Source organism: Artibeus jamaicensis, unplaced genomic scaffold, assembly GCF_021234435.1.
Source record: "Artibeus jamaicensis isolate MK-2021 breed Jamaican fruit bat unplaced genomic scaffold, CSHL_Jam_final contig_585, whole genome shotgun sequence".
Lineage (NCBI taxonomy): Eukaryota > Metazoa > Chordata > Mammalia > Chiroptera > Phyllostomidae > Artibeus > Artibeus jamaicensis.
The window spans coordinates 20,675,693-20,699,288 of NW_026521894.1; the positions used below are offsets into that span (position 1 = coordinate 20,675,693).

Here is a 23,596-nt window from a genome sequence, read left to right on the forward strand (position 1 = left end):
TTTGGTCTGGCTGTTACCTAATATTTATGAAAGTAATAAAACTATATTCATTAAACAAATTATATGATCCTGAGTATTTAGTAATTCAGATTAGCCTTCCCTATTGAAAAAATCAACGAGAGTCTGCTGTTATTTCTTCCTTCTCCTAAAGAGAAAATGAGCCATTCTTGAAAATGTTCCCTTGAAATGATTTCTGGTGTCACTTAAGAAGTAATACTTTCTCAAGGGAGAATTCCTCTTTAAGAACAAGAATTCTTCTTTAGAAATAAGATTAAGAGATTATTTTGCCTTTCTCTTAGTCTAACAAATGCATTTAAATCATTAAAATCTATTATAATGTTGCCAATTTATAGGATGCTTTAGACATTTGGTAAGCACATGAGATGTGCTACAAAACTTGAGCCAATAGAAGCCTAAAAAGCCCAAACAAAACTTTATCCAAATATGAATTATTAGGGGGAGCTGTGAAAAATAGAAAAAAACTTATTATAATATAATTAAAAACAAATATGAATTATTATCACAACAGTTTTAAGTACACTTCTACAAGAACAGTAAAATGAAGTCAACATTCTATTTGCTTCTCAAGATGAGCACAAAATAAATTCCAATAAATCCTTTCACAATTTTACCATTAACAATTAGGCAGGAACATATTCTGTTGAAGAAATACTTAGTTCAAACTAAATGTTTCACTGTTAATGCACTTGATGTTCTGAATCTAAGCTATGTTACATAACTTGTATGCTTTAGGAACTCTAAGTTTAATCTTAAAATTCTATTCTCTTCCTCTCTTTATCACAAAATGATGACAAATATTGTTAGAAAGTTTTTTTCGTTTTCTTGGTGAAAAGGCATTTGTACTTAAAAAGAAATATTCCTGAGTCAATCTAATATCCCCATGGAAAGCCTTTGATGACAATTTCATAAACACTAAGTCCACAGTACACTTCAGTCGATTAAGACCCAAGTCAACAAACCCTATACATTAAACATAAAAATACTACCTATCAAAATTGTAGTGTCAAAAATTTTACTGGCAGCATTTAAAAAACAAGAAATCATTAGACAAAATTTAAAAACAAACACTGTAACGTAGAAAACAGTTCAGCACATAACAATACACCATTTTTTTATGACTGATTAAGATAACACTATGTTACCTGAATTCCTTCCAATAACCTAAGAATACCAGGCCTTGTTCGAATACTAATTCTTAGGGGTGGGGGGAAAACTTCTCTATCCTTTCACAGGTAAGTATCAATACCTGGCTCTACTTACTTCAAGTAGTTTTACTACATCTGTATGCTACTCTGTAAGAAGCAAGTCATTTCCAATTATAAGGCACCACTGAGTATTTTATCCTATACAAAGAAATCCTGAAAATTTTACAACAGAATTCCTGGAAAGGCACTTAAAACTAACTAATTAAACAAGAAGGACAACATTCAGGAGACTTCTTTTTTATACCACAGGCTCCTTAATCCTGTACTCTTATACCATTTTAATCTCTTTTGATCATAAGCTTCCCAATAAATTAAATGCTGTTCAAATATAAAGAAAGTTATGACAAGAAGGGACAAGCCCACATCCTGACTGATGAATGAGGCAGAGTAACTCTGCCTCCAAAGTGAATGTTATGACTCTAAGGAGGCTCAGAGAACAAGAAGAAGCAAGGGAGTAAAGCAAGCGTGGCCTGGATAGGAATAGGCTCTTGACTTAAGGGGAAAAAGTTTCATTTTAGTTTTCAGATTCAGAAAGTCTTAAACGTATCTTTGGGTAAGTAAGCAAAGTAAATAGTTCCATGTATTTTTTTTAAAGGTCATCTGTAAGTCTTAGTGTTTTGTTTTTTTAAACTCAAATAATGAAGATGATAAAGGCATTACCATTAGTTTAGACTATAAAAGAACAACTTGTAAGGTTTCACTTAAATTATGTGTTTTGGAATTAAGCAAAAATGGGCAATATTCTTCAAGTTCAGCAGTTGTGCCTTAGAGAGAAGAGTCAAATTATAAAGACTAAAATGTCTAAAAATCAAAATACTTTATACTTAAACTTAATATTAAATATCTTTATAATGTTAAATCATAACATTGTCAGTATGCTCGGTTCTAGTAATTCGTTGATTCTAATACTTAAAAAGTTGTTTCCCACTATTGTATCAATGTTCTACAAAGTAATTTCGTTAAGAAGGCAAGTAAAACAGTAATCATTTTCTCCCAGCTTATTAATTAAAAAGCAAAAAACCATAAAAATCTTTACACTATTCTCCCATAAATGATCAATACTGAAAATCACTCATTAAATAAACTCACCATCAAAAAACCAACCTTCACCTTAAATCCCAATAGAAATGGCATTATGAAAAAAATACTCTATTTACTTCTCTCCACACATACAATGAAACTAGCAATGTTATTGAGGTTATGACTGGACTATGAACGTGAACAGTTTTCACATAACTGGGATACTGGATGATTTGAAAAGGAATGTAAAACAACCCCGCTGCTAGTGCAAAAAAATGCTTTCTATGTGAAATAGAAAAGGCTGCCCTTTCCTCAAGATACTTTACTGCCAACAGTCAGAAAACTGTGATAATTAGCAGTACCGTGATCGTAAGAATGTAAATGGCAACTGGGAGATGTGCACCATTATACCCAGAGTTCTCTGATTATTCCTTTTTCTATTACCTTCTTTTCCTATATATCTTAAATAACTCCACAACGATGAGCTAAAGTTCTCTTAATGGGGGAAAAAAAGCACTCAACACAGCTCCCTATGTCACAAAATGACAGTTAAATGGATACAAATGCCACTGATAACAACAATGATGATGATACAACTTCATTCAATATTGATCTTCATTCTCTCATATGGCTGTTTGATTGTCTGATTCTGAGGCCATTAATATATAAGCCTTGCTCTTTCAAGTATAAAAGGTACTTGTAAAAAGACAGAATACAGAAAATTAAAATTCACATTAAGAATATACCTGGAATTCTGCTTTATGCTTATTGACAGTACTAGTTAATGGTTGGACAAGAAAATGACTACACATCATCTTTCTAATTCTAAACTTTTCAGATAAAGTATGTGCATCAAACCATGGCAGCTTTCACAAAAAACCAGAGCTGAAAGTTGGAGCACTTCCAATATCCAAAAATTTACCAGTTGCATCAGAATATTATTATCCCAGAAGTCAATAAATATTCTTCCTAACTGAGCAGAGATGAAGACATTAAGCCATACCATCATCAGAATATACTGCCAAATATTAAGGTTATTTAAAATCTTTAAAATTCCACAAATTCATGGTGAATAGAACCTCTAAAATTCAAGAATTAAAATTTACAAAAATAAATACCACTCTGACACTCAAGGGACATCTTCACTTTAAGGCCTTTATCACAAATCGGAATCTTTATTGTTCTGAAATAAATGTAATAAACATAACTCAAAACAAAAACTGAATATTCAGTCTCAGAAGAGGTGTGGCACAAGGCCCATCACATGTAACAAGAAAACTTCCTTTAAAAAAATGGAAAAAAGAAAGTACTATGAGAAGTCTTTCATATGAATAAAAATGCACCCTTTGGATTTTTCTTTTCTCATCTAACTTGTATACACACAGGAATCAAAAGGTTTGCGTTTTCTTCACAATAGTTCTTGCTATGATGTTTGACGGACTTTTTGCCATTCAACAAATTCATCGAGAAGAACAGGCCCTAGAAATAAAGAAACGATTTTTGTTAGAATTCAGTGAACTCATCTAACTTATTAGAAAAACTTCTCATGAGCTCTGTGAGGATAATAAAGGAACTGACCTTCCCCTTACTCAGGTGTTTTGCTTCCAGCCTCTCTCTTCAACTTAATGATGCTGTCTTAGCTTTTTCTTTTGTTTTGTTTTAAATAAGGGACTTTTACACAATGGGTTATCTGGAGCAACTTCCTTCTCAAGTGTTAAGTGTTTCATGAACTCTCCAATAACTAAATCAATGTTAACCTCTCCCCTATTGCAACTGCACACACAATTTGCCATTTCATTATTAAACAATATGAAAAGTGTTAAACCTAGTATTTCTATGTTACCTCACCTAGAAGCATGTGCTTGTTGAAGGAGTAACTATATTAGAGACTTATACAGTTCCAGTTAAATCTCAACACAAAGCAAGTGACTAATAAACACCTGACCTAAGAACTAAAGACATTTTTATAATTCAAGAGGGTTCAAACACATTCACCTACAGAAGACACCCAGGTAAGCAATTTAAATGAGCTCACTGTTTATTTTTTAACTTGTTTGGTTTTATTTTTATTGGTGACACTACTACAGATGCCCTCCATTTCCCCTCTCCTCACCCAGCACACCCTCCCAGGCTTCACCAGACTGTTGTCTGTGTCCACAGGCTATGCAGTACGTTCTTTGGCTAATTTCTTCTAGTTCTGCCCCACCCCTCCCCCTGAGATCTGTCAGTCTGTTCCATGTATACATGCCTCTGGTTTTATTTTGTTCTAAAACTCACTGCCATGAAGAAACATGACTGCCCTATTTTTCTTAAAAGGAACAACCCTGTTGTAGTAGTCTGTACTCGTCTACTACAGACTACTGTAGAACCCTGTGGTAGTCTGTGTTTTTCTCTTTGATAGACTGTAAAATAAATAGCAAACAAGCACAATAGTAAGTGGCACTTGAAAAGCAACCTACTTTTGAAATACCAGCAAACTGGAAAGCAAGTCCAACATAAGCCACTACTTGGCTTCAGCCACTAATTCCTATGAAAGACTACAGGTATAGTTTTGTCAGATTTTAGAAGTTTTCATGTTACTATCATAAGCTTTTTCTATTATAGCTGATGTTTTGCTTTTCTATTTTTTTAAACCATGAGTATTCTTTTCTTCCATAAAAAAATGCCAGGAAAGGCAGACATGAAGCAGAATTTTACCTTTTAGATACAGAGATTATAATTTAAATTAAGCTTTATTATGCTGTTACTTGGAAACTAAAAACATCTCATTTATCACCACAGACTTTGTAATATTGCTCAATCTAAACTCTCTGCCTATCTTCTATACCTGCCTCCTCTACATTTCCTATAAATAAAAAGTTACTATTAAGCAGTTTAAGTCCTTTATGGTAATGTTACACAAAAGTATTTTTTCATTTAATAGTTTAAAATTTTTTATTTTCATAGGAAAACATACTTACAAGCACCGTCTTCATCATAGTTACTAAGATCGGCATGAACTGTTCTGCTGAATTCTAATACATTGTACCATTGATCTTTGTTCATAACACGATACTTTGATTGCTGAGAAAAATAATATAAATACTTGGATTACAGAACAAGCATTATTAGGGCCTGACTTCTCTCAATCTAGTTACATTTTGTAATCTGGTCATTCCTAAAACATTTATTCCTCTTTCCAATTATTTGTGCATCTAAGAGAATCCTCAGGGGCATTTACATTTTAATGTCACCAATTTATTTCTTCCTTTATTTTTCTTTCATTTTTGAAGAATAACAAGAGTGTCAGGGTCTAATGAACATTTTACCTATGTATATACTTGTGTAACCAAAAATTACATCAAGATACACACTATTTCCTACATCTAATTAGTTCCCTTCTGTTGCTTCCCAGTAATTCATTTCTTTGAATGAGAGTTATTGTTTAGACACATTTTGAAGTTGGCACCTTTAGAGGCAATGGGAAGACTATAAACATGGGCTCAAATCCCACTCTGCCACTTAAATGAGTGACTTTAGGAGAATTACTTAAAAATAGAACCCATCTCCTCATTTGCTAATGGGGATTAAATGTAATTCAAAATGGTATTCTATAGGCTGACAGTGTTCAGAGGAGAGAGGGGAGAAAATTTCAGGGGGAAAGGTTTACAGGAACAAGTATAAAAGACAAATGGACAAAAACTAGGGAGGGTGGAAATGGGAGGGGGTGGAGGGCTGAGGGGTAGGCTGGGATGGAGTAAAAGACAGAAAACTGTATTTGAACAACAATTAAAATTAAAAAAAGGTGTTCTAAAGATTTTGAAAGATAGTATGTCAAACACCCTCCACTGGATAACAAGTGTTTGAAAATATTTAGTCCTCTTGGTTCTTTTTGAAAATGAGTATTTTTATATTGTTATATTTAATTTTGCCCAAACTACTAATAGAATGAAGATTGATAACATCCGTCATCCACATCTACTTTATCAGGCTGAAAGATTTAAGTGTGCACTAAATGCATTCACACAAGACCTTTCATACCACTGCCTCTTATGATGAGCTTTAAGCAAAATACTCTGGAGAACTTGCTATGATAAACAATCAGCTTTATGAAAAATTATTTTCAAAGCAAAAAGCAGATCTGTAATACAAAAATGATGAAACCTATATAAAAAGAAAACACATGGACTTCGGCCAAGATGGAGGCATAGGTAGAAACACCAAAATTAAAAACAACAAAGATTTAGAAAGAAAAACACAACCAGAACACACAGAACATTGAACTGTACAGAAGTCTGAACACCATTCAACCAGACTGGTAAGAGGGGTAGAGTCAGCAGCCTTCGGACTGAGGTCACGCAATCGCACGCAGATAAACTAGGCAAAAACGGGCAGTGAGACAGACCTCGCAACCCAGAGCTCCAGTGCTGGGAAATAAAGCCTAAAAGCACTGATTGAAAGGGTGCTGGGAGAGAATCCTAGCCTCACAGGAGAATTCGCTGGAGAGACCCACAGAGTCCTAGAGCGTACACAAGCCCACCCATCCAGGAACCAGCACCAGAAAGGCCCAATTTGCTTGTGGGAAGTGGCAGAGGAGACTGAAATCTGAGAGAGAGAGGAGCAAGCACCATTGTTCCCTCTGACCCCACCCCCACTTAGAGGGTCACAACCCAGCGATGGGGGGGCCCCCAGTGGGGAGGTTGCCCCACCCTGATGAACACCTAAGGCTCTGACCCTCACTATGTAACAGGCAAGACAAAAAAAATGGCCCAAATGGAAGAACAGATCAAAGCTCCACAGCAAATACAACTAAGTGACCAAGAGATAACCAACCTATCAGATGCACAGCTCAAAACACTGGTGATCAGGATGCTCACAGAATTGGTTCAATTTGGTTGCAAATTAGATGAAAAAATGAACGTTACACTAAGTGAAATGAAGCAAAATGCACAGGGAACCAATAGTGATGGAAAGGAAACAGAGACTCAAATCAATGGAGTGGACCAGAAGGAAGTAAAAAATGACCACACAGAAAAGAATGAAGAAACAAGAATTCTAAAAAATTAGGAAAGCTTAGGAACCCCCAGGAAGAGGAAGGGCAACAAGTGGAAAACTTCTTTGAACATATAATAAAAGAAAACTTTCCCAATCTGTCAAAGGAAATGGACTTCCAGGAAGTCCAGGAAGCTCAGAGAGTCCCAAAGAAGTTGGACCCAAGAAGGAACACACCAAGGCACATCATAATTACATTAGCCAAAATTAAAATGAAGGAAAGAATTCTAGAACAGCAAGAAATAAGGGGACAGTCACCTACAAAGGAGTTCCCATCAGATGTCAGCTGATTTCTCAAAAGAGACTTTCCAGGCAAGAAGAGGCTGGAAAGAAGTATTCCAAGTCATAAAAATCCAAAGACCTACAGCCAAGATGGCTCTATCCAGCAAAGCTTTCATTTGGAATGGAAGGGCAGAGAAAGTGCTTCTCAGATAAGGTCAAAGCTCAAGGAGTCCATCATCACCAAGCCCTTATTATATGAAATGTTAAAGAGACTTCTCTAAGAAAAACAAGATAAAAAAGATGAACAGTGAAAGGACAGCAAACTCACAGTTATTAAGAACCACACCTAAAACAAAAGGAAACTAAGAGGACAGCTAGATCAGGAGCAGAACCATAGAAATGGAGATCACATGGAGGGTTAGCAACAGGGGAGTGGGAGGAGGAAAAGGGGGGAGAAGGTACAGAGAATAAGTAGCATAGACTGTAGGGAGAAAATAGACGGGGGGGGCAAGAATAGTATGGGAAATATAGAATCTAAAGAACTTATGACGCATGGACATAAGGGTGGGAATGTGGCTGGGAGGGGGTATGCAGGGTAGAGGGGAATGAAGTGGGGGAAGGGGACAACTGTAATGGCATAATCAATAAAATACATTATTAAAAAAACACAGAAACTTTTCAGGCACAAAAATGAACAGAAAAGCAAAGGAAGCAATAGGAAAAAAAGGAACAGCATCTTCTTAAAACCACTGCCTATAGCAGATAAACTTTTTAAAAGAATACTTTTTCATAAATTCAGCCTACATTTTTAGTATGCAGTACATAAGTACATACACCATTACAGCCACCCTCGTATCTGTGGGTATCAAATATGAAAAGCTTTATTCAAATTCTTTAGATTGAGCCTAAGTAAAAAGATCTATTACTATAACTGGTTATGTGGATTTCAGCTGACACCCCATGTAACAGAAAGAAACTTTCTGATTTAGAAACTTCAGATTTGTGCCGTATCATTAATGTTCTCCTGCCAAAAGCCCAAGAAAGTACTTTTGGGTGAAGACTGTGCTAAAATTATTTCTTGAAGTTTCTTTTTTAATGAAGAGCAAGGGAGCATGCTAGGCATAGAATTAAAATAACTATGTACAGAAAATATCACTGAACATGAACTTGTGTCTAAATATGACAGCAGGTATATATACATTTTAAAAGAAATTTTCTACTAACGCAGATTTTTTTAAAAAGCACAGTATTAAAATCTATTTGCTTTTTCTCAAAGATATATTGTCAATCAGATTAAATTTTAAAATAGTATTTTCAAAACCAAAGAAAAACATTCATACCTCCAGGTACTGGTAAAATACTGAAAACAGTGGCCACGTCCTTCCAAGCAGAAGAGCTAACATAGATTTAGCAGTGTCAATATCAAGGCTTCTCTGATCTTTATCCTATAAAATAAGTAAAAAAAATTTTCTAAGTGTGGACTCAACATTAAAAATCTGTTAGAATTACAGAACATGAATATCCCACTTACCCTTGCAAAATCAAAGGCATATCTGTAGATATTCTTAAACGAAGAAATATCATTCAAATGTGAGCGCAAAAAGTCAAATTTGTTCTGTAACTTTTCTGTGCAGTCACACCTTAAATTTAAAAATCAAACAGATTATATAATCATGAAAATTAAATAAAAGCACCTTTAGAAAGTTTAAAGGAATTCATTACAAAGAAAAGTGGGAGCAAAATAGTTATTTTGATCTAAAATTCTGATTCAAAATTCAGTACAACAAACCAACCTGTTGCCTTGTATCTACCAATGCAATAAAAAAGGGAAAAAAACCCTCGAAACCAATTAAAGTTCACTCCAATGACAATTACTAAAAAAAAACTCAATAAAAAAAATAAAATTAAAAATGTGTCTTAGAAAAGAGATGTATTAAAATGTGTTTTTACCTCACAGTTAGCAAATGACAGAACAAATGAAATCACTCAGGCCTCTGTCACATATATTGCTGGAAAGTTCTTAGGCACCAGCTTGGTGAGAGATTAGCCATTAAGTAGTTTTAAAAGTTTAAGTACTGCACTGAGAAAATTAATATATGTTGGTGGTTCAGTCATTAATTCAGACCCCTACATTTCTAGTGAACAAAAAAATTGAGGAAAGTCAGTGGCAGCACCTGACTTCAAGTAAGGTACATATACATGCAAAAGAATGCAAACAAGTTACACATGTTACCTCTAAAGACAAGACATTAAACATAAGAAGCTAAATAAACAGAATGCTCAAAAATCTTTACTGACTTTGACTCTTAAGTTGATATATTCCACTGCTTAGCAAGAAGCAAGGCAAACAAAGCCTTTCACAATTGGCCCAAAGCTCCTGTTACATCATCTGCCAGGTCCCAATATCCTCACTGTATTATTTACATGTCACCATAACCAAATGCCACAATGATGCTTTAGCACATATTATTTTCCTCTACTTGAAATGCTGTTCCAACATTTTCACTAAATATCACTCATCAAAACCTGATCCTGCCACCTCTGTGAGACCATCTGACTCCCTTTGATCCAATTAGTTGTGCTATCTACTGTGATCCACTTATTTCATTCAAAACTGAATTTTAGTATTCATCATGTAGTATATACACCTAGCATTCTGTTTTAACTAAGATTTTCACTATTTTAAATCAGTAACGTGACATGTAGTAACTCATTATTTTATTACAGTGTAAATATTTTGATTAAATTTCTATAGTTCCTTAATCTTGCATACCTAGAATAAGCCAAAGTTGATGATATTACCAGTTAACCCATTGCTAGATTTTTTTTTGCTATGTGTGAGATTGGCTTATATATTCACTGTTACATTCTCCTTGCTAGTTTTGATAACTTGTAACATAAGCCTCAGAAAAAATAAAATGAATACTAGTATTCTTTCTTTTGAAAAATTTTACTGACCACTGGAAATAGCATTTGTCTAAACTCTGGTGAAAAACCAACTGGGCCTTTTCATTGAGGGAGGAAAAGACTTTTAACCACTAAATCAGCCTTTTAATGGTTATAGGCCCATTCAGATTTTCTAGTTCTTTTTCAATCCCATTGGGTGATATTTGTACACTTTTCAGATACTTTGCATACTTCACACAATCTTATTTAAATATATCAATTAAAATTATTTATAACTTCTAATATGCATCATATTTTTGCCTTTTATTTGATTTTCTTGACCATCTTGTCAGAATTTAATTCTCACAATTTTAGCTTTGCTTTTAATTTTATTAACAAACATCTTTTCAATCTCCTTTTGCCTTCTTTCTTTGGGTTCTTTTTAAAACTTCTTAAATTAGATACTAGCCCATTCAGTTTCAGGCTCTTCTTCTTTAAGTATAAATTTAGCTTCAGCCAGAGATTTGATTATGACTGCTTTGATTATTCACTTGTAAATGATGCCCTGCCAAGTGATTTCAGAGGAGGGGTAGAGATAAAAGTCTTACTAGAATAGGTTTAAGAGGAGGAGGAGAGAGGAACTGGAGAAAATAAGTACAGAACGTATGATTCCAAAGAACTTGGTCCTAAAAGGGGACAGAGAAATGAGGAACTAACTAAAGTGGGACTGGCGGGAGGGGGTGGGCACAGGTTTATTAAAAAAAGAAGACAACTTATGCTTCCAGGAAGATGAAGTAAATGTAGTTTTCCCTCTCTGGGTCATTCAACTAAAAGCCCTAGACATTACATATAAAACAAGCATAAAAAGTTGTTTGAAGAACAATAGCTGAGTTCCCTGGGTTTGCTTTCTGCCTCATCTCTCCCAGCTAAAGGAATCGGACAATCAGAAATGTCAATGGGGCAGAAAAAAAGATAAAGAAAAACCCACCAAAAAAGCCCCACCATTGCCAGCAAAGACTGAATGGGGACCTAAATGGTCCACCCTCACCATGTATAAGATGCCCCGCTCTCAACTCCTACACTGTCAATGGAAACCAAACGGGGAACATGAACTTCTCTTTCCACCAGGCAGTAAGGAGTAGCCAATACTCCTCTGTCCTTCGGTAGTGTCAAAGGAAGACTTGTGGAGTCAGGGCTTTCACGCTCATGTGACTAGAAACTGTGGGGAACAAGAAGGTCTATCAGTGGAGGCCTAGTGGGGATCTACAACTCTCATGCCTGCCAACACTAATGAGGACCTCCCTCCTCAGATGTCAATAGATGAAGAGGAAGAAACCTCAGTTTCTACCTGCAACTGAAGTCATGTTATAGGAAGCTAATTAAAGTAGTAGGTTTAGCCCTCATCAGTGCAGGTCAGTGGGTTGGGCATTGTTCCACAATCCAAAAGGTCGCCAGTTCTAACTCCTGTCAGGGCACATGCCTAGGTTGTGGGCCAGGTCTCCTGGTTGGAGTGTGCAAGAGGCAACAACCAACTGATGTTTCTCTATCATATCAATGTTTCTCTCCCTCTCCTCCTCCCTTCCTTTCTCTCTCTCTCTGACAAGAAATAAATTAAAAAAAAAACCAAAAACGGTAGGTTTAAATAAGATCCAGAATTTCATTAGTATTCAAAATTTCCAGGTTTCAATAATAAAAAAAAATCATTTGTCATACTAAGAGCCAAGATACTAAAGAGAATGCAAAATAACAATCAATAGATACAAACACATAAGTGACATTTAATTTGACACAGATTTTATTATAAAAATGCTTCAACAATCAATTGTGAACGCAATAAAAAATGAAGATAGAAAGTGTAAAAAAAATTACAACATGTAAAAGAAAACCAAATGAAAATTTTTGGATTGTAAAATACAGGACAGAATTAAACCCTTTGCATTAAATGTCAGTAGCCTAAAGATTACCATTAGAAGACAAAAATAGACATTTAAAAAAAAGATCTATCTATATTCAGTCTATAAAAAAGAAACTGACCTGAAGGCAGATTGAAAGTAAAAATAAAAGAAAGTAACATATTGTGGAAACAATAAGAAATGACGAGTGACTATGTTAGTGTCAGTTAATGTAGAGTTGAAAGCAAAAAGCTGTCACAACAAAGAGGAACATTATATGTTGATAAAAGAAAAAAAAAGTCAATCCATCAAGATATAACAATCCTAAATATGTATGCACCAAACAACTGCAAAATATGAGAAGCAAGTACTTTTAGAACTCAAAGGAAAAATATAAACCAATCAACAATTATAAAGATTTCAATAACCCCTTTCTCAGCAACTGATAGTACAACTAGATATAACATCAGCAAACATAGAAGAATTCAGTAACAACATCCACCAACAGGCTCTAATTGACAATTACAGGACACTTCACTTAGTGACAACAAAACACATATTCTTACCCAGTGCCTTGGAACATAAGACAAGAAAGACCATATTCCTGAGCCATAAAACAAACATCAACAGATACAAAAAAAATGAAATAGCACAAAATATGTTCTCTGACCACAATTAAACCAAAGTAGAAATAGCATAAAGATGACAGCAAAGTCTCCAAACACTTAGAAAATAAATAGTGAAGTCCTAAATAATCCACAGATGAGGGCGCGTCTCAATGAAAAGCAAAAAGTATGTTAAGCTGAATGAAAATGAAAATATAACACATCAAATTCTGTGAGACTAAAAGCAGTGCGGAAAGGGGCAGTACTAAATGCAAACATTAGAAAAGAGAAAAAGTCTCAATCAACAATCAAAGCTCCCAACTTTAGAACCTAAACAAAGAATAGCAAAATAAACCTAAAGCAAGCAGGAGAAAGCAAATAATTAAGAGCAGAAAATAATGAAATTAAGAACAGGAAAACAAGAGAAAAATCAATGAAGCAAAGAACTGATTTTTGGAAAAGAGCAATATAACTGACAAGTCTTTAGCAAGATGACAAAGAAAAAAAGAGAAGACAAAAATTACCAACAGGAATAAAATGAAGAATAGTATTACAGGTGGACAATGGGCCCCTGGTTTGTAGAGTGAATCCTGCCCACAACTGCCCCTCAGGCTGGAACTCCAGAACAAGTGAACAGGCTTTTTTCCCAGGAACATTGCAGAAATCTCTCAGCCAGAGGAGCCTCAGATCAGGATAGACTTCAATGGATTCAGGAATCCTGTTGAAATGAAAGGAGGAGATGACCTGCCCCATCTACCTGGAGCTCCTGACAGAACCCCTGAACCTGGACCAGGGGCACAGCTTCTGCCAAGCCTGCATCATTGCAAACAAGAAATCCACAGTCAGCAAAGGAGAGAACAGCTGCCCTGTGTGCCAGCCTGGTACCAGCCTGGGAACCTACAGCCTTATCAGCAAGCATATGGCCAACATAGTAGAGACACTTAGGGAGGTCCAGTTGATCCCAGAGGAGGAGCAAAAGAGAGATCTCTGTGTGTGCCATAGAGAGAAACTCCTGCTCTTCTTTAAGAAGGAAGGGAAGTTCATTCGCTGGCTTTGCAAGAGGTCTCAAGAGCACCGAGCTTTCCTCATGGAAGAAGTTGCCCAGGAGCACAAAGAAAAGCTGCAGGCAGCTCTGGACAGGCTGAGGGCTGAACACCAAGAAGCTGAGAAGTTAGAAGCTGACATCAAACCAGAGAGAACTTCCTTGAAGGATGTGAATAGTATCATGGAAAGAAGTAAGACCTTTACTCTCAAGTTGAAACCATCTCCAAAAAACAAATGACAGTGTTCCAAGCTCCTGATCTGAGTGGGATGCTGCAAGAACTGACTGATGTACATCGTTACTGGGTTCACATTACTCTGTACCCTCCCAAGGGCAAAGAAAATGTTGCCATTTCTGTGGATCTGAGACAAGTGAAATATGAGAACCGTCTCGATACAAATAAGAACATTTCTACTGTACTCAGTGCACCAGTTATCACACCAGGGAAACATTACTGGGAGAGGGATGTGTCAGAGAAACAGACCTGGGCCTTTGGGGGGTATATGGTAGGACTCTGTTACCTCTAGTTGTGAACCTAAAAAATGTTTGTGGTTTATACTATTAGAGAAGCAGTTTGAATACAATGTTTTTGTGTTATCTTCCTCCTCTGATCCTGTGGAACTGACCCTCAGTCTGACTGTTCCTCCCCGTCATGTTGGGGTTTTCCTAGACTACGATGCTGGCACTGCCTCATTTTATAACATCACAAACCATGGGTTTCTCATCGGTAAATTCTCTTCATGTTCCTTTACTCAGAAAATGTATCCAATTTTCAGTCCTATGACAAGTACTGCCCCCATGACACTGTGTTCTCCTTTTCAGTCCTATGACACGTACTATCCCCATGACACCATGTTCTCCACGCTCTTAAATCTTACACCTTCACTAACTTCTTTGTAGTGCCTCTGGCACTGGATGCACCTAATGCACTGAGTTTATCTGCACCATTCTCACCAACTTTTTATTGCTGCCTCCTTTTTTTCTCATTTCAATACCCTTTATTCAACAATAGGGTTCACAATTTGCCTTGTGTCATGCATATTTTTCCCAATGTCCAGTTTGCATAGTAAAGAATCTTAATTCACTACTTTCTTTACATAATCCCAAGTAAAATGACTAATGCATCATAAAAAAAGCCCTGTATGGAGAGAAACCTATGCCAAATGTTTCCTATTTCATTTCCTGTGCCACTGAGAAAAATTTTGAACAACTTCTTTTACATATTATTCATTCACTACAAATGAGTTCTCAGGGTATGTCAGTTCAACCATGATGTTCCTTATTCATCAAGGAGTGAAGGAGACAGTATCATAAATAATAGGTACTAAGTGGAAGGTCTATCTTGTGAGTTTAAGTCCATTCTCTCAAAATATGTGCAGTTTTAACTTTCAATAAGATACTTGAATCATGGCTTCATTTACTAAAAATTGTCCTGTTATTAAAAACACACCATAGTTAGGATTGTAATGAAAAGAAAAACTTCATTAAGTATAAAATTGTGTCTCAACTTAATAAACATTTTCTCTACTAAAAAAAAAAGAATAGTATTACAGACTTGCAGATCTCAAAAGAATATAAATTTGACAATGTAGATGAAATGGACCAATTCCTTAATAAAACAAAAACTACTACAATATACACCATATGAAATAAATCTCTTCCAGAAAATAAAAGAAAAAACTCCCCAATTCATTTTATAAATCCAGTATTACCTCAACACCAAAACCAAACAAAGACAGTATTTAAAAAAAAAGAAATAAAATATCACACAAAAAAACTGTGTAACTATGTATGGTTATAGATGTTAACTAGACCTATTATGGTGATCATTTTGCAATATATACAAATATTGAATCATTATGGTGTATCCCTGATAATTCAGAGTGAGGTTTGGTTAAACTGCATATGAATTTGGGGGGAGAATTGACATCTTTATTATTTGAGTCTTCCAAAACATAGAAGATACATATTTCCATTTTTTTACCTGATAATTCAGGTATACACCATAATGATAGGTATATCATAAATGTCATAGATGTTTAGGTATAATAGATGTCAATTATACTTAAATAAGTAAATAAATAGGAAAAAGAAAATTACAGGCCAATATCCTTCATGAATCCTTAACAAAATGCCAACAAACAGAATTCAGCTTTATAATAATTATACACCATGAAAAAGTGGGATTTATTCCAGGTACGCAAGAATGATTCAATATTCAAAAATCAATGCAATCACAATATTAACAGGAGAGTAAAGAAAAACTACATATGTATATGATTTAATGCAAAAAAAGCATTTAGAATATTCAATGTTCATTTATGTTAAAACTCACAAAAAAATAGAAATAGGAAATAACTTCCTCAACTTGATAAAGAGCATCTATAAACAACCTACAGCTAACATACTTGATGGTGAAAGACTGAGTGTTTTCCCTCTAAACTGGGGAGCCAGTAAGGATACCTACTCTTGGCATGCTATTCAACATACTGGTATAAATTCTAGCCAATCCAATATATGAAGGAAACAAAATAAAAGGCAGACAGCCTAAAAGTAAATAAATTAATTGCTCCCTATTTCCCTATTTTATGGCATAAGCATATGACATGATTATACAAGTAGGAAATCTACGGAATACAGACACACATATACAAACCTTAGAAAAAGTAAGTTCAGCAATGTCACACAATACAACACAAACATGTGGATGCTGAAATTAAAAATATAATACTACTTACAATGCAAACAAAACATTTAGATATAATTCTAAGAAAACATATACTGAGCTTGAATGGTCTAAACTGTGCAAGACTGATGAAAGAAAACACCTAAAAAAATGGAAACATGTTATCTTCTATGTTTTGGAAGACTCAAATAATAAAGAGGTCAATTCTCCCCCCAAATTCATATGCAGTTTAACCAAACCTCAGTAAGTTGTTTGTTGTTTTTGTTGTTGTTTTATAGATATAAAAGATCTGATATAGTTATAACAATTTTGAAAAAGATAAATCAGTATAAATAGTATACACAAGAATATACAGTGGGGAAAAGGTAATCTCCTCAATAAAAACTGAACAGACACATGCAAAAAATTAAAAGTGAACCACTTTCTTATACCATATACAAAAATAAAATCAAAATGGATGAAAGATTTCAACATAAGACTTGAAAAACCATAAAACTCCTAGAAGATAACATAAGCTGTAAATTATTTGATATTAGTCTTGGCAATATATTTTTGGATGTCTCTCTAGGAAAGAGCAACAAAAGCGAAAATAAACAAATAAGACAACATCAACAAAAAAGTTTCTGCACAGCAAAGAAAATCAGCAATAGAACAAAAATACAACTACTGAATGGGAGAAGTATTCACAAATGATGTATCAAATAAGGCATTCATATCTGAAATATATAAATAACTCAATTCATACAACTCAACATAAAAAAAAGTTAAAAAACAGGCAGAGAACCTGAAGAGATATTTTTCCAAAGACATATACATAGCCAAAAGACGTATGAGAAGATGTTCAATATCGACTAATTTTCAAGGAAGTACATATTAAAACCATAGTGAAATATCACCTTATACCTACAGAATAGCTATTTTCAAAATGCCGATATGGTCAGAGGACCTGAACAGACACTTCACCCAAGAAGAGACACAAATGGCCAACAGATAAATATATGAACGAATGCTTAACTTCACTAGCTATGAGAAAAATGTAAATCAACACTGTAAGGAGATAACATCTCACACCTGTTAGAATGGCTGTTATCAACAAAACATTTCATAAGCATTGGAGAAGTAGTGAAGAAAGAGGAACCCTCACTCACTGCTGGTGGGAATGAATATAAATGAGTATAGCCACCATGGAAAACAGTACAGAGGTTCCTCCAAAAATTAAGAATAGAGTTACCATATCATCCAACAACCCTTCTGATAAACAAAAATTTGAAAACATTTATTCTAAAAGATATACATATCCCTATGTTAACTGCAGCATTAGTCATGGTGGTGAGACATAAGAACAACCTTAGTGGACTTCAATAGATGAATGGATAAAGAATATGTGTCACATATATATACAGTGGAATACTAATCAGCCACAATAAAGATGAACTATTGCCATTTGAGAGAACATGAAATGGATCTCAACAATACCTGCTAAGTGAAATAAGCCAAGAACCATATGATTTCATGTATAACTGGCATATAAATCTGAAAGCAACAAATGAACAAACAACAAACAAAACAAGACAGGCAACAGCATGGTGAGTACCAGAGGGAAAGGGAATCAGGGTTGGGGGCATGGGGAGTAGCAAAAAGTAAAGGGGGCAAACAGAAGGAGATATGACTTTGGGTGGTAAACACACGATGCAAGATACAGATGATATATCATACAATTGTACACTTGAAACCTATATAATCTTATTAACTAATGTTACTCTGATAAGTTCAATAAAAAAAATTTAAGTTAATAAATAAATGTTGGTGAGGATGCTGAGAAAAGGGATCCTTTGTACATTGTTGGTAGTATTGTAAACTAGTATACCCACTATGGAAAACACTATGTAAATTCTTTAAAATATTAAAAACAGAATTACTATATGACCCAGCAATTCCACTTCTGGGTATTTATCCAAAGAAAACAAAAACACCAATTTGTTTAAAAGATATGTGTACCCCCATGTTCACTGCAGCATTATTTGCAATAGCCAACATATAAAAACAATCTAGGCATCTACTGATAATGCAGCATTGTTCAGCCATAAAAGGGAATGACATCTTGCCATTTGCAACATGAATGGACCCAGAGGGTAGCATGTTAAGTGAGATAAGTTAGAGGTTGAAAGACAAATACTATATGACTTCACTTATATGTGGAATCTAAACAAACAAAACAGAAATAGACTTATAGCTACAGAGAACTGATGGTTGCCAGAGAGAAGGGGTAGGGAGATGGGTGAAAAAGTGAAAGAGGATAAGTACAAAATTTCAATTATATAATGAATAAGTCATGGGGATGTAAGGCATATAGGAAATATGTATACATATATGGAACAGGGAACATAATCAATGATGTGGTAATAACTTTGTACAGTAACAGATGGTTATCACACTGTGAAGTATATATATGTTTAATCACTAAGTTGTACACCTGAAACTAATAAAACATTGCACATTAACTACATTTTAAAAATGAACAGGATTTTGTATATAGCTACAGCAGAGCAGACTGTGGTGTTGGCACACCACAGTCTGAACAGACCAGAACAGAGGATCCGGAAATAGACCCAAACAAGTATGTCCAACTGATATTTAGTAGAGGTGCAAAAGCAATTCACTGGAAGACCTTTTTCCACAAATGCTACTGGAGCAAGTACATATCCATAAGCAAAGAAATAAACCAAAACTTGCCTCACACCTTTAAAAAAATTAACTCAAAATGCATCACTGATTTACATATAAAATGTAAAAATGTAAGTCTCCTTAAAAAAGAGAAAGAGACAGAAAATTGTCTGGGTCTAGGGAGAGGCAAAGAAATCTAACACTTGACACCAAAATCACAATCCCATGAAAGAAAGAACTGATAAATTAAACTTTGCCGAAATTAAGACCTTTTGCTCTGCAAAAGTCCTTGTAAGAGGTTCAAAACACAAGCTACAAAATGGGAGAAATAATTTGCAAGCCACATATTCAATGAGTAACTTACATCTTACATAGAGAGAAAACTTTCAAGAGTCATCAGTAAAAGAATCATTCACTGTCTCTCAGCCTCTCTTTCCTATTTTCCTCAGATACTGTAGGTCACTGATTCCTACTTCTCTACACCTTCCTTGTAGTTCATCCGCTGAATTTTAAATCTTTTATATTTTTCACTTTTAGAAATTTAATTTTATATCTGATCATCTGAGACTATTCCTATTTTAAACACATTAAATGAAGCTATTTTAACTGACACTGTGATCACTTATGGGGATGTAAGAGTCTGATTCTGAAGTTTAAGATGTTTCCCAATATGATTAGTGATTTTTTTCTGGCAAGAAACCTATATAAAAACCTTAATTTTTCTAATATAAACCTATATTTAACAAATTGTTAAATAATGATCACTGAACCTTTTTCTGCAGACATTAAGGCTTCTGTTTAAAATACATTCTTACACAGAATTACTTCCATTACATATAAGAGTATTACTTATAAGGGACAATTCTAAAATACATCTTTACTTACATCATACAAATAACGAATTTCATCTTTAAATCTGTGAGACAAAACCTTTTGACTCAGAATTCTCTCAAGTGGAAGCCTTTCACCGCCACATGTATGCAGAACCAAGCAAAAGCAATCAAGTCTCTATTAATTAGGTAGGTTTTGCATTAATGACCTAACCCAGGAATTTTTGTTGTGATTCCAATCCAGCTCACAGTGTATGTACAATTTGTCTCCTGTTCCCAACATGCATGACAAAAAGTTCATAGCCAGACCCTGACTAGGAACAGATAGTATCCACAGGTAAAATGCCAGTTACATAGATCTCTATGAAATCATCGCCTCTCTTCACTTCTGGCCTGATTATTTGCCTTGATTTAGTCAAGTCCAGGTATGCTTTTCATAAGATGTTTTAATACTTTATCCAACATTTAAGTGTCTTATAAGAGATATGGTCTCTGAACATTTAGTCTGCCATACTACCAAAAATGGAAATAAAAATTTGGATAAGTTAACTTTTGTATGGGGCCTACCTAGTCCCTTATATATTAATCAATGTGCAATGTGTTTCATGAAGAAGCAAGAAAGATCATTATTATTTATTAAAAATTCATTACTATTTCAATAAGTAACTTCCACTAGAGCAAAAATCCTTCATTAAGGGAAAAATAAAGCTTTAATGAAAGTTGAAATGCAGTTAACTTGTACCAAAAGGATATGCAAAAGAAATAAATTTCCAGGTTATATGCTCCTATAACACTGAAAATTTGCAAAGTCTTGTAGATCTCCAGTTACTAGCTGAGAATAACATTTTAATGAACTAGTTATACGTACTTCCTTCCTTGTCACGATCCATCCTAAGTAGGAGATATTTTCTTTGTAGCTTTTGAAGCAGTGCTTTTTACATATGTTTAGTAATGTAGTTCATATTTTCACACAAAATATCAAGCACAATCTTGTTAGACTTGAAATTCAAGTCTAAACAGGGCAAAACAGATAAAGGACAGCTCCTCTCCTTACCAGTCAAGTTTAAAAATCATTCTCCTGCTACAAAACAGGGCCTGGTAGAAAGAGGCATTCAAAAAATATTTGTGAATACCAAAAACCATAAAAGTAGATAATATATTTATCTGATTATAAGAAGTTTCAAAATTCCAATCTAGGGAAAGGATACTGAATAATTATAGTATAAACAAAATTGTAAAGTGCATAAATAGCAGCACGTAAGTCGCTAAGGAAATAAGAATCCAAGAAAATACAATCTTTTCCAAATATTTTACATTCCATAGGTATACCAGGAAACAGTATTACTAAGGATGTGATTTTAAGATGCTTAAGACAGAGATAAAGTAAAAAAGTAAGTTTCAAGTCAAAAATACGGTGTTTAAAGTTTTAGCTTCTCCATTTGCAGCCATGTGGCTTTAGGCAAGTTACTTAACATTTTTCAGTCTCAGTTTTCTCACTAAAAACAATACATTAATAGATGATCCATAAGATTAAATGAGCACAGATACACGTTCTGAGTGTGGTATGCTTCCTTTGAGACAAATAACTTAAAAGTCACTTACACATGGTAGCTCTCTCCAAACTATTTCATACCATTCCCAATGGTCTATGTAAATCATGAGCAGTGAAAGAATCTAACTGAATAACTCTCTTTGAAGAGTAAAAAAAAGTAAGAGCACAAATGTCCACATCTGTTACCAGCATCATTGAGAGAGTGAACAGACCTAGCAAAGCCAGTGAACATATGCAGTCACTACAACAATTCTTAGATTTAATATAGCCCAAAATAGACTCAAGAGAATTAATGTCAATACCTTATAACTTGGGAAGTTTAGTAAGAATATTTCCCCTGAACTAAAAAGAAACAATGAATACTTAACTATTATGTCATGGAAAGCAAAACATAGTTTTTTGAGTAACAAAAGTAACCTCATAGATTTTAGGGAACACAGGCACAATATGTCACCACTCTCCAAGGCTACTGATATTAGAATATGTGAAAATGATTTTAAATTTCAACATTAGGATTGGGAATTGACATCCTGAGCATAGGTATCCCTGCTTTTTCTGAAGTTCTCATTATGTCACCCACCCATTAGCAAGATATGTCCTAAAGTACGGAAAAGTCTAAGAGTTCATAAGGGTGTTAATGTTTAGCATTAAACTGTACATAAATAAGTGTATTTAGTATGATTTGCCACATTTTTAGGGGGGCTAGGAATGCTCAAAAATTTTTCCATATAAATTAATAGTAATTGCTTCTTTGCTTTATGCCATTTTGGCTTTCAAAAAAGGTTTCACAGGACTCTCAATGCTCTACTTTTGAATAGCAGAGTAAACCTGTATTATTAACTAGAGAGGCTTTCAAATTTCTGCTTCATCAGAGACCTTCAAAAGAAATTCTCACTTATATATTAGATCTAAGTGAGGTTCTCTTTCTCCCAGTAAGTATGCTCTGACAGAGTGATGTGTAACAGTAAAAATTTTATTCCAAAGTCCTGGATTTAGAACTTCCTCTGAATCAGGTCTTTTGACCAAAACAATATAATCCACCTCTGGGGGGGTATTTGGAAATGTGGAAGAGGCGAATTTTAAAGTTGTTATGATGACCCTGGGGGAGCGCAGAAAGGATACTAATTGCAATCAGTAGTTAGGCCCCAAACCCTCAATGATAGTGACATACCCCACTCTTCCACACCCACCAAAAAATCATATAAATGTTCCCATTCCTCACTCCCCTCAAGAAAGTCAAGCTAGATCATGACCCTTAATCTTAAATTTCCAGGGTTTAATATGGAGATAGTATACAGTTTGAAACCTGACAGGCAGCTTAGTTACTACCATTCTTGTCAGATGTTAGTTACTACCATTCTTGTCAGATGTTATCTTCTTGCCTTTTTTTAATTATTATAATATGAAGCACAGTCTTTTCAACGTTCCATGCTCATAGTTTTCTCCACCATGGTATTTCACCCTTGCTCCACCACACCAAAGCTAGCAGATATGAGGAAAGTTCTCCACTCTAAACTTGCAAGTACCCATGAAATACTGAATCTACAAATGCAAGGAGAGGAAGATCCATATGCAACATTTTGTAAACAGCACATGTGCAATTAATGGAAATAAGGCCCACAGTTTTCATAAAGTTCTTAGAAGAACTTATGACCTTAAAATATTAAAACAACTGCTCTATTGAAAACTATCCCCAAAATTTTGATGGTTCCCATGCTCAAAAATTTCTGATGGTTTCCCAATATCTGTAACATATGCTTTTTACTTTCAACATGTTAGCCAAAACCCTCCATAATGTAGCCATTATCCCAACTACCTGGATTTAACCTATTTTATCAATTTTCTTCATTTACCATTTGATTTTAACAACCAGACTTCCTTTAAACATGCTTTCCTTTCTCAAAGTTCTGATCACAATTTCCTCTTCAGAAACATTATTT

The 23,596-nt window shown here is 34.6% G+C and overlaps 1 protein-coding gene and 1 pseudogene across 3 annotated transcripts in view; one reads left to right on the top strand and one right to left on the bottom strand.

Annotated features, from left to right (window-relative positions):
* Nucleotides 1–2,058: 2,058 nt before the first annotated feature.
* The window catches only part of DCUN1D5 (defective in cullin neddylation 1 domain containing 5), a 76,760-nt gene continuing 55,222 nt past the window's right edge, over nt 2,059–23,596 (bottom strand). Inside the window, exons 2-5 of one of the 3 annotated variants that reach the window (XM_053670434.1) lie at nt 9,031–9,139; nt 8,840–8,944; nt 5,207–5,309; nt 2,059–3,725 (exon numbers count right to left, since the gene is read on the bottom strand). In XM_053670434.1, the coding sequence (XP_053526409.1) occupies nt 3,670–3,725; nt 5,207–5,309; nt 8,840–8,944; nt 9,031–9,139 (373 nt within the window). In that variant the 3' untranslated portion in view covers nt 2,059–3,669. The remainder of the gene's footprint in view (nt 3,726–5,206; nt 5,310–8,839; nt 8,945–9,030; nt 9,140–23,596) is intronic. The other 2 variants (XM_037142203.2, XM_037142202.2) reach the window with 2 other exon arrangements.
* Nucleotides 13,586–14,824, top strand: LOC119046922 (tripartite motif-containing protein 5-like; annotated as a pseudogene).